The sequence below is a fragment of the Sphaerodactylus townsendi genome, linkage group LG06 (genome assembly GCF_021028975.2).
Source record: "Sphaerodactylus townsendi isolate TG3544 linkage group LG06, MPM_Stown_v2.3, whole genome shotgun sequence".
NCBI lineage: Eukaryota > Metazoa > Chordata > Lepidosauria > Squamata > Sphaerodactylidae > Sphaerodactylus > Sphaerodactylus townsendi.
The window spans coordinates 127,152,337-127,163,407 of NC_059430.1; the positions used below are offsets into that span (position 1 = coordinate 127,152,337).

General features: G+C 48.5%; 1 protein-coding gene across 2 annotated transcripts; it reads right to left on the reverse strand.

Annotated features, from left to right (window-relative positions):
- Positions 1-1,428: 1,428 nt before the first annotated feature.
- On the reverse strand, positions 1,429-10,162 carry B9D2 (B9 domain containing 2). 2 transcript variants are annotated; one of them, XM_048499263.1, is made up of 4 exons: positions 9,928-10,162; positions 6,406-6,497; positions 4,833-4,958; positions 1,429-2,287 (listed from the first exon to the last, which is right to left on the reverse strand). In XM_048499263.1, exons 2-4 carry the CDS (start codon positions 6,491-6,493, stop codon positions 1,974-1,976), a joined length of 528 nt encoding a protein of 175 aa, XP_048355220.1. In that variant the 5' UTR covers positions 6,494-6,497; positions 9,928-10,162; the 3' UTR covers positions 1,429-1,973. The 2 variants fall into 2 exon arrangements, with proteins under 2 accessions (XP_048355220.1, XP_048355221.1); XM_048499264.1 differs by having other exon boundaries at positions 6,406-6,502.
- Between the last annotated feature and the right edge of the window lie 909 nt (positions 10,163-11,071).

Below are 11,071 nucleotides of genomic sequence, written 5' to 3' on the forward strand. Positions count from 1 at the left end.
TTATGTATGATTCTGAGCACCTGTATCATTTGTTTTGTAAGTTTACCTTTTTACATTAATAATTAATAAAAACTTTATTTAAAAAAATTAAAAAACGTGGACATTTCCCTGAACAAACGGCTTGTTTTTTTTTTACAGGGAACAGCCATTAGCCAAGCCAAGGGAAACAAACTGGAATAGGTAGAGAGAGGTTTGGAGCTCCTTTGCTGTGAGGAAAAGGCTGTTGGGGGGGGGGCACACACAAAGATGGCATTTTTATAGAGAATGGTGGTGGAAAATTTGTCGCAACTGTATGGCAACCTCTGTGGTGTAGCCAAGGCTCAAGAGAAACAGAACTGCGTAGCCACCCGGAACTTCCTTGCTGGTCTCCCATCCAAACTCCCACCATAGTCAATCCTGCTTAGCTTCTGAGAACAGACAAGATCAGGCTAGCCTGGGCCATCCAGGTCACGGGATAAAAAGAAAGCTGTCATTGATGGTGTTGTTTGTATTATCTTGTTTTCACTTCACAGTATTCTTATGCATGTATTTCAGTTCTTTTTTTTGTGTGTACTGTTTTCTAATTTTGGAGTGTCACTGAAAAAGGAGGCCTATAAATAGAGGAAATAAATAAGCAAGCAGATTGATAAAAGCTGGCGACAAGCACAGGTGAAAGAGGAGAGAGAGAGAGACCGTTTTCCCTTCCCACGAGAGATAGGATCCCCCCTGGCAGGAAACGTGGCTTGGAAGCCTATGACTTCAAGCAAAAGGAGAAGCTGGAGGGGTTTTGTTTGAGAGTAGGTTGAGTTCTTTTATTCCTAGATTATGGACTACAATTCCCATCAGCCCCTGCCAATTGGTCATGCTGGCAGGGGCTGATGGGAATTGTAGTCCATAACATCTGGAGTGCCAAAGGTTCGCCACCACAGTCATAGAGGAAATCACATTGCCAACTTCTATTCCCCCGCCCACCATCAGGCAAGGTGGAGCAGACAGCTCCACCGGTAAGCGGGGAAACGACCCACAGTCTGGCAGAGGGAAAACAACCAATCCCAGCTGCTCGTGTGCAGGTGGAATTAATCCTTCCTGTTTGGCTGGGGTTTTCAGGGGCCGTCTGCAGCCAGATCTCCAGCAGAGGCCCGGAATAAAAGCGGCAGGCAAAACATCCCATTTCACCGCAGGCGGGCATTTTTACAGGCAGCCACCCCCGCAAAGTTCCGCAACCATCACTAGCCCCCAGAACGTTGTTACAAGCCCACCTGCCTGGTTTAATTGCTCTGGGACTGCCAGCTTTTTCCAGCTTCTCTGTTTAGTTGCCACCAGGTGATCTTCACTTGCCACTGGCAACTACGGGATGGACTGGATTAAACTAATGGCCTCCCGCTGTTTTCTGGGCCTAGAGTGTTCGGGAGGGGGGATTCCCTCTCCCCACAAGCACCACAGAGAGCCTTTTGGAGAAAACCCATTTAATTCACAATACAGAAAATAATGATTTAGGGACAACTTTGAAGGAACAGGAGTAACAAACTTGGGGCAGACAGAACCACATCAAAAGACTGCAGATTTTCTCTCCGTTCCTTGGAGCTGAACATCCAATCAAACTTTGTTCTGTGAAACTATAAGCTCACCTGGAACGAATTCCTTTGGGCCCCAAAAAGGCACAAAAAGATGGATGTCTGAAGGATGAACGCTGCTTATGCGGTCAAGAAGAGAAGCCAGGAACCCTAGCCCTCCCTGATCCAGAGCCATGCATTAGACACCCATTTTCTGCCTCGTCGTACGGAGCAGAACCCAGAATTTCTGAAACTTAACAGCTAACAGAAGGAAGTTCCCGTATCCTGGGGCGGAAGCAATTGGCCCGTAGGCCTGCCAATCAACCCATCTTTGTCCAGGTGCTCTGGCACAACAAGTCTTCCTTTCCCAAAATGACAACGAAGGTGCGCCGATGACCTTTGGGAGAAAGCGGGGAGCCAAAGTCCTGCCCCCAACGAGGCTCAGGCCTCAACGCCATAGCGGTCAAAGTTCCGCAGGAGGACAGCCAGCTGCAAGTGGACAGTGCCCATAGCGCAAGTCTGCAGCCGGTAGCGGTCGGCCCCCGTGTAGATCAAGTCACTGTTGAGCAGCTGGGGCCCCCCGCCCACGAAGCGCTGGGAAAGCTGCTCCTGCCACGAGCCCAGGGGGCGCCACGTCACACAGTCCAGCTGGTGGAAGCCGGGACTTGAGGGCACGTGGCAGAAGCCGTAGCCGTACAGCTCGCAGCGCCCGAAGGAGTCTTGGTGCCACACCTGGACGTGGAGCTTGGGCCAGCCTGCCACGGGAAAAGAGAGAGCAGCACAGAGTGATTCGTGGGCCTTCTGAAGCACTTGACACAATTCTGACCTTGCAATTTAGAAGACAGACCAAGAAGAAGAAGGAGAAGAAGAGTTGGATTTATATCCTCCCTTTCTCTCCTGTAAGGAGACTCAAAGGGGCTGACAATCTCCTTGCCCTTCCCCCCTCACAACAAACACCCTGAGGTAGGTTGGGCTGAGAGAGCTCCGAAGAACTGTGACTAGCCCAAGGCCACCCAGCTGGCATGTGTTGGAGTATACAGCCTAGAAGAAGAAGAGTTTGGATTTATATCCCCCCCTTTCTCTCCTGCAGGAGACTCAAAGGGGCTCACAATCTCCTTGCCCTTCCCCACTCACAACAAACACCCTGTGAGGTAGGTGGGGCTGAGAGAGCTCCGAGATGCTGTAACTAGCCCAAGGTCACCCAGCTGTTGTGTGTGGGAGTGCACAGCCTAATCTGAATTCCCCAGATAAGCCTCCACTGCTCAAGCGGAAGAGCGGGGAATCAAAACCCAGTTCCTCCAGATTACAGTACACCTGCTCTTAACCACTACGCCACTGCTGCTCCCACTACGCCACTGCTTAAGGTGACAGCCAGAGAAGTCCCAGGTTCTGCTGCCGTCAGCCTCGACAGATACGAGCGGGGACAGCAGCAGACTACTCTGCGGGGTTATTGTAAGCACGAACGGAACAGGAAGTCCAGCCCAGTGCTCAAAACAATCAAACACACGATGCAGTTACTGTCAAAATGCACAATGTATTTACTAGAAGAAGAAGAAGAGTTTGGATTTATATCCCCCCTTTCTCTCCTTTAGGAGAGACCTGTGCAAAGGCTTACAATCCTCTTTGCCCCTTCCCCCCTCTGCTCACAACAAGCACCCTGTGAGGTAGGTGGGGCTGAGAGAGCTCCGAGAAGCTGTGACTAGCCCAAGGTCACCCAGCTGGCGTGTGTGGGAGTGCCCAGGCTAATCTGAATTCCCCAGATAAGCCTCCACAGCTCAGGCGGCAGAGCTGGGAATCAAGCCCGGATCCTCCAGATTAGATACACGAGCTCTTAACCTCCTACGCCACTGCTGCTCTACTAACACTTGTCCTGCTCCTGATCTCCAAACCCTTCCCCGTCTTCCTCCCTCAGATATCTCACCCTGTCGACCCAGGTCTACTCCCGCCACCCGCTCCCCCTCCAATTCAGAAGCTGCTATTTCATTCTTGCTTCCCCTCTCTCGCCTGAGTGCTTTCATCCCCACGAAAAAGAGGACCGGGAAAACAGAATTTATTAATTATGTTGACCCTCATCTGCCGGGAAGGAAGGAAGAACGAGAGGCAGCGGGAGGCCAGCAGCAGCCTTCGTCCCATATCAGTCTGCCCCCTCCTTTGCCCCACAGCTTTACTCCAGCTCAGCTTAGCTGAAGCAAAGCTCTGAGAAGTAGCGGGCACTTAGCCACGCACAAAAGAGAGCCGCGTCTGGCAATTAATCCTCCTTGAAGCTCTTTGTCTGATGGAGTGTGCAGCAAATATGGATTCATTCCGTCTCAGACAGCCAATTACACAGGGTTGGGATGAGGAAACAGAATCCCAAATGCATTATTTCTCCGCGGCTGGGACTCCAGAACTAGGCTCTGGCCCCTGCCTGGTGGAATGCTCTACCTCCAGCTGTCCGGGCCCTGCAGGACCTTAGTGAGTTCCGCAGGGCCTGTAAGACGGAGCTATTCCATCGGGCTTTTGGAGGGGCCAGCTGTGGCCCTACTGCCCCCCACCGAATCTGAGGCTGCCTGTGTTCATCTTTCTATTCTGGCTGGGCCTGATCTACTGATGCCATCGCGGGCCCTGCCTACTCCCTCCCTCCTTTTGGCCTTAGTTTGGGCGCCTGTTTTAAACAACTTTTGTTCTAAAAACTTTTGTTGTTTTAATTTATTGATGCATAGGTTTTAAGGGGTTTAAGTTTTTATGTTGTTGATTTGCTGTTCGTTAGAACAGCCGTACTGTGAGCCGCCTCGAGCCCTTCAGGGATGAGGCGACCTATAAGTTAGTTTAATTAATTAATTAATAAAAAAGGGCAAGACCAGAGGTGGGATTCAGGAGGTTCCGAAGGTTCTGTAGAACCTGTTGTTAAAATTTAAAATATCACTTTTTAAATACTTAAAATATTTTTTTATTAAGTATTAATATTTTTAATACTTAAAATAAAAAAGTGCTACTAAAAATATTTTAAATACTTTTTAACAGCCATTATTTGAATCCCACTGCCATCGGAACCTGTTGTTGAAATGTTTGAATCCCACCACTGGGCAAGACCGTCTCTTGACTCCAGGAGACATCACTGGCTCCCAGCACTCTGGGGGTCAAGGTCCTCTGGCCCACAACTGCTGGAAACTGGACCAGGCAGGCACAGAAACTCCGGCCACACTGTGCATGGCTATAAAAGTGACCACCAGAAGAACCTCAAGATTATAACACACTGGAAAGGCAGGAAGGGCAGAGGAAGCAGAGATGGGCCAGTTTTGCCAAGGGACCAAACCTTACCTTGTAAGCCTTTGGTGGCAAAGTGGACGTCGATGGGGTGGGACCAATAGGCCACGTCATCAAACTGCGGGTGGTCGACTTGAGTCTGCCCCTCCCGGAGCCCTGACAGGAGTTTCCAGGCACCCCCTGGAAAAGGGGGAAGGAAAGGGCGATGGATTTAGAAGGAGGAAAGAACAAGGAAGGGGTATTGGGGAGCAAACAGACAGACAGACAGACAGACAGATGATAGACAGACAGACAGACAGACAGACAGACAGACGGGAGATAGATAGATGACAGACAGACAGACAGACAAAGAGACGGGAGATAGATAGATAGATGACAGACAGACAGACAGACAGACAGACAGACAGACAGACAGACAGACAGACAGACAGACAGACAGACAGACAGACAGACGGGAGATAGATAGATGACAGACAGACAGACAGACAGACAGACAGACAGACAGACAGACAGACAGACAGACAGACAGGAGACAGACAGACGGGAGATAGATGACAGACAGACAGGAGATAGATGACAGACAGACAGACAGACAGATGACAGACAGACGGGAGATAGATGACAGACAGATAAAGATTTAATCCCCAAAGGGCTCTGGGCAGTGTACAACCAATAAAACAATCACATTAAATCATGATCAGTAAAACAAACATTTTAAAATGCCAGTTAAAACGTAAATAACAACCAGCTCCAACCGCCATCCTAAAATCAGATAATGACAACATAACCAATGGACTCATCGGGCAGGCAGCATAATGTGGGCGAGCCCCCAAGGTGGACTATGGGGTGGGGGGGGACGGCCCCTTCAACAGCCGACCTCCCCAAAAGCCCGGCGGAAGAACTCCGTCTTGCAGGCCCTGCGGAACCATTCAGATATGCAGGATCTGTCTCAGATTGGATAGTACTCACAGCCCCGCTCCCTAAGAACTGGAAGATTTAACTGCATGCAGATTTAACTGCCTGCTCAAACACTGGATTCCATCCAGCCTTTAACGGACTTGCTGTGATCACATTATTGTCTCCAGGCACGGAAGTTCTCAGCCTTCCTGGCCAAGATCCTTTTCACTAGGGCAGGGGTCTGCAACCTGCGGCTCTCCATGGACTACAAATCCCATCAGCCCTTGCCAGCATGGGCAATTGGCCATGCTGGCAGGGGCTGATGGGAATTGTAGTCCATGGACATCTAGAGAGCAGCAGGTTGCAGACCCCTGCACTAGGGGTCCATTCTGGGATCTCTTGGGATTTGGCTGACTGGTCCGGGCTGAATCCAAGAAATCAAACTCCCCCTTCTGGCACCAGGACGGAACGCAACCCTTTTTCCATACAGCAGTTCCAAAAGTAATTAATTATAATTAATAAGCCTTTATTTGGCATAATACAATAAAATCATGACAATACAAAAACTGTGTTAAAGGAGTATACAGGTACAAAAGCGTGAGATAAAATATAAACTATTGGTTATGCATCACCTCCAATAATAAACATGCTACCAATTCACAAGTTTCATTATCAGAATTGCCCAAGAGGAAAGGGAGTCTAAGTTACAAAAGTGTAAAGCTGCACCAACCTGTGTGGATCCCCCACTTGCAAAAGAGGCTGCTGCCAGGGAATCCACTGGCTCCCACGATCTGACCAATCACATGCACTTCAGCCATTGACCTGTAGTGGGACAGGAATGTTTTTTCCTGTTAGTTAAATATTTTATTGATACTTAAACAGCTTTATATCACAAAGGGGACACACACACACACACACACACACACACACACACACACAAAGAATCACGCAAAAAAAGGATATTTTCCATAAGGACTCCCAGTTTTGTCTGTGACGAGTATTAAAACTAAAATAAACCATTAACACTGCAGCAGTGGCGTAGTGGCTAAGAGCAGGTGCACTCTGATCTGGAGGAACCGGGTTTGATTTCCAGCTCTGCCGCTTGAGTTGTGGAGGCTTATCTGGGGAATTCAGATTAGCCTGTGAACTCCCACACACGCCAGCTGGGTGACCTTGGGCTAGTCACAGCTTCTCGGAGCTCTCTCAGCCCCACCCACCTCACAGGGTGTTTGTTGTGAGGGGGGAAGGGCAAGGAGATTGTCAGCCCCTTTGAGTCTCCTGCAGGAGAGAAAGGGGGGATATAAATCCAACTCCTCCTCCTCCTCTTCCTCCTCCTCCTCCTCCTCTTCTTCTTCTTCTTCAAAAACAGAGGTAAAATAAGATACTACTAATAAAAGTCACATTTTTCTCTTTCAGATCTCATTTTAACAATCCCTAAACTTCAAAACCACTAACCATCAATTAATTTTTTCTGTTTTATCAAAATAATTCATCAAGCGTTTCCAATTGTCCAAAAATTTAGCTAAGTTCTTTTCTTTAAGAAACAACGTAAGTTTGGCCTTCTCCACCAGCCCCAAGACCCACCATTCTTCAATTGTAGTGTGAGGATGGGCCATAGGCCTAAAAATTGTATTTGATATTAAAGAAAGATGGATTAAAAGAACCAAAGGATTCAAAAAGGGTTTTCACTCTAGGCCAAGCTTGTCAGCAGTCATGTACCATGTTTCCCCGAAAATAAGACAGTGTCTTATATTAATTTTTGCTCCCAAAGATGTGCTATGTCTTATTTTCAGGGGATGTCTCATTTTTCTGTGTTCTGTTCGTCAGGCATGCTTCCAAACAAAAACTTTGCTACGTCTTACTTTCGGGGGATGACTTATATTTCGCACTTCAGCAAAACCTCTACTACGGCTTATTTTCAGAGGATGTCTTATATTCGGGGAAACAGGGTAGCAGTAATGCAGACAAAAAATATTATATCTATAAGAAAGATATCACTACTGGCCAAGACGTGACAGAAGACTTGTTTGTCAAAACTAGCTATATGGGATGCCTACGTGAAATAAACATAGCAATAAAGAAATCAAATGTTAGAATAGAACAGAATTTGATTAGAGAACTGAAAATGTGTTTTTCTTTATTTTAATGAACACTGACATGATAATGAGAGATTTATACCTACTTGTATTCTACTATAAGTCTATTCTACTAGAATCACATGGTATATTTGTCAAAATCATTTTTAATCTTTTAAAGTAAATAAATATATGTCAGCTTCAACTGATCTTTATTAGGCATATCAATAAAACAGAATAGAGGACAGAGTAAGTGTTAAAATAGGACAAAGCACGTAAGGTTGGTACAGAAGAAGTGATCAAGCTTCCATTATGTCTTTGACTTGAGCACTTCTAATAAAAATTCAGCGGTTTTTCTAGTTATCCTGCCGTTGCTATTATTCAGCAGGTGATTAGTCTTCGTATGCTCCAAACAACTTTTTTTTATTGTCTAGAGCCGGCACAAGTAGGGAGAGTCTAGTAACGCATACCTCGGGCAAGAAAACATAATATGCTCGAGGGTCTCCACAGTATCCTGACAATCTGCACATGTTCTATCTTGAAGCGGAATATTCAACTGTCGGCCCTTAAGAATGGCAGAGGGGACTGCGTCACATCTAGCTCGAGTGATGATCCATCTCTGCCTGGGCTCTGACAGTTGGGATAGATATTTAGCTGTGAAGCTAATTTCAGGATAGATTCCAAAGTGCAAGGGAGAGCAAGATGTCCTGGCTGCACTCAACAGCAACTGGTACTCCTGGTCCAGTAGCCTTCTTTTTAGGGACAGCCAAATTTAGTTTGCAGATTGCATAAAAAAGGTTTCTAAGGAGAGATCTAAAGATGTTATTTTGGCCTCTATACAAATAAATGTATGTGAAATCTTTCACCCTGTGAAAGGGAACTGGTTATCTGGATTGAAAACCAAAAAGACGGAATTTAGTTTATTGCCCTGCCAATGGGAGGGACAGACATGTTAAAAGAGGCGATCTTCGGACAAAACAGAGTTCCATTCTCAAGAGAGAACAATACAGTGGAAAATGGTTTGAATGAGTTAGAGCCAGGGAGAGTCGGTTTTAGGCAGAGTTGATGAATTTACAACTGAGGGCATTCAGAGGAGCAGCAGTGGCGTAGTGGCTAAGAGCAGGTGCACTCTGATCTGGAGGAACCAGGTTTGATTCCCAGCTCTGCCACTTGAGCTGTGGAGGCTTATCTGGGGAATTCAGATTAGCCTGTACACTCCCACACACACCAGCTGGGTGACCTTGGGCTAGTCACAGCTTTTCGGAGCTCTCTCAGCCCACCACATGATTTCCAGCATCACATCCTCACAGCGCAGAGCTTTCAAGAACATCTTGCATCACGATGGGGTTTTTATACTTGTCCTCTGCCTGGCGTCTCATTGAGGCAGGTGGGTTATAAATGAAGGAATCAAAAAGCGTGGGAGGGGCTGCGGCTCAGACAGAATCTTGGCTTGGAACTCAAAAGGTCCCAGGTTCCAACCCCGGCATCCCCATTTAAAAGGACCAGGATGCAGGTGATGTGAGAAAGACCTCTGTCTGAGAGCTGCTGCCAGTCTCAGCAGGCAATACTGACCTTGGCAAACCAACGGTTTGATCCGATAGCCAAACGCAGAGGTAGGCAGGCCTGCCCGCAAATGTTTGCCACGGCAGAGCAGGAGAGAATTCAGACAGATGCAGCTTTTCTCGCTGCATCTGTCCGAATTCTCTCCTGCTCTGCCGTGGCAAATGTTTGCTTTTCTCGCTGCATCGCCCAGAACTGCAGAGGCAGGCTAGACAGTGGAGCAGGGACATATGTACGGAGGGGCAACCCTATAAAGGGAAGGCAGAAGGCCAAGAAGAGCCGAGTGTCCTGTTGCAGTCGACTTGGGTGCGGATCCCTCTCAGCTGCTGATTCCAGTCTCTTGCTTTCCTACCGTGGAGGGCACCAGAACTCAGCTCTCCTGCCCCATGCATCCATGCAAAGCCAAGAAGGGGAACCATGCATGGCCTGTTTGAGGTCTGGCTGCGAGATCCACACTGAAGGCAGGTCCTGGCTGTATAAAACGTCAAGACTGGGAGCCCCCCCACCATTCTGTTTCTAGCAGTGGCCAGCCAAAGAAAAGGTGTTCAAACCCACAGGTAGGCTGCTCGTGGACGTGGAGGCTCCATTTCGTTGTCCTAGGAATGCAAAAAACTCACCCTCGCTGCAGGCTTATTCCATGCGTCCTCAACCTCCCTCACGGGTGGCTTTGCAAGAATTCGGAGGAGAAGGAAGCGCTCCGTTCACACGTGCAACCCGGGCACGGCGACCTGCTGCCGCACACGCGCACCAGGGGTCCCGCTAGTATTCCTTCAACTCCCCCCCGCCCCGGCCTCGCGACATGGAACCTTCCGAACCCTCTCTTCGCTGTCCCCGCGCGCTTCCCAGGCCCAGTTGCCGCGGTAACCGGAAAGCCGCGCCCAGCGCGAGAAGCCGATTGGTTGGGCCGAGGGAGAGCCCTCCCCCCGTTCCTCCCGCTCGCGAAAAGGCGTCTGGGAAACAGAGGAACGCTAAGGCCGCCATGTTGGGTGAGGCAAAAAAGCAATTCTGGGGTTGGAAAAGAAGCTAACTACAAAGAGAACAAACGCTCTAATCCAAATCTTCATATTTGGGTTAAATAGTGATGCAGATTTGGATTAGAAAGCTTGTTCTCTTTGTAGTAATCTTTTGTTCTTTTTGGTTGTTGTTTTTTAAACTACAGTTTTCCGATTTTTACCGGAAGTTTTTCATCTCTATATGTGTGTGTGTGTGTGTGTGTGAGAGAGAGAGAGAGAGAGAGAGAGAGAGAGAGAGACCATATTGAATGTGGCAAACGTGACGGACCCACGCGCCACACTCCGACCGCCATCTTGGTGAGGTCTCTGACCTTCCTGAGCGGCCGCTTTGTGAGGCGCCGCCGCAGGGTGTTGCCAAGGCAACCGAGCCAGCCCTGGGGTCCAATGCAAGTTTGCAGCCCGTCAGGCCCCGACTGCCTTTTGCAAAACCGGCGCAGGAAAGCTTGTGGCCTGTTGCACTACCACCAGGAGCGGCAAATGCAAGGGTTGCAACTTGCAGCTTTTGGTGCATGTTGCTTGGGAGAGCTTCTCTTCCTGATGCTGCCTTAAACCCTCCATTCCTCCTTCTCTTCCCAGCAGCAAAAGCTGGAAGCTTCCCATTGCTCTAGGTGTCAAACTCGCGGCCCTCCAGATGTTATGGACTACACTTCCCATCACCCCCTGCCATCATCATGCTGGCAGGGGATGATGGGAACTGTAGTCCATAACATCTGGAGGGCCGCGGGTTTGACACCTATGCTCTACAGTG

Coding starts and splice junctions, on each gene's coding strand:
- B9D2 (XM_048499263.1), bottom strand. CDS start 6,493: ATGGCTGAAGTGCATGTGATTGGTCAGATCGTGGGAGCCAGTGGATTC. Junction 4,959..6,405: donor CAAGTGGGGGATCCACACAG/GTTGGTGCAGCT, acceptor CCCCTTTTCCAG/GGGGTGCCTGGAAACTCCTG. Junction 2,288..4,832: donor TGCCACCAAAGGCTTACAAG/GTAAGGTTTGGT, acceptor TTCCCGTGGCAG/GCTGGCCCAAGCTCCACGTC.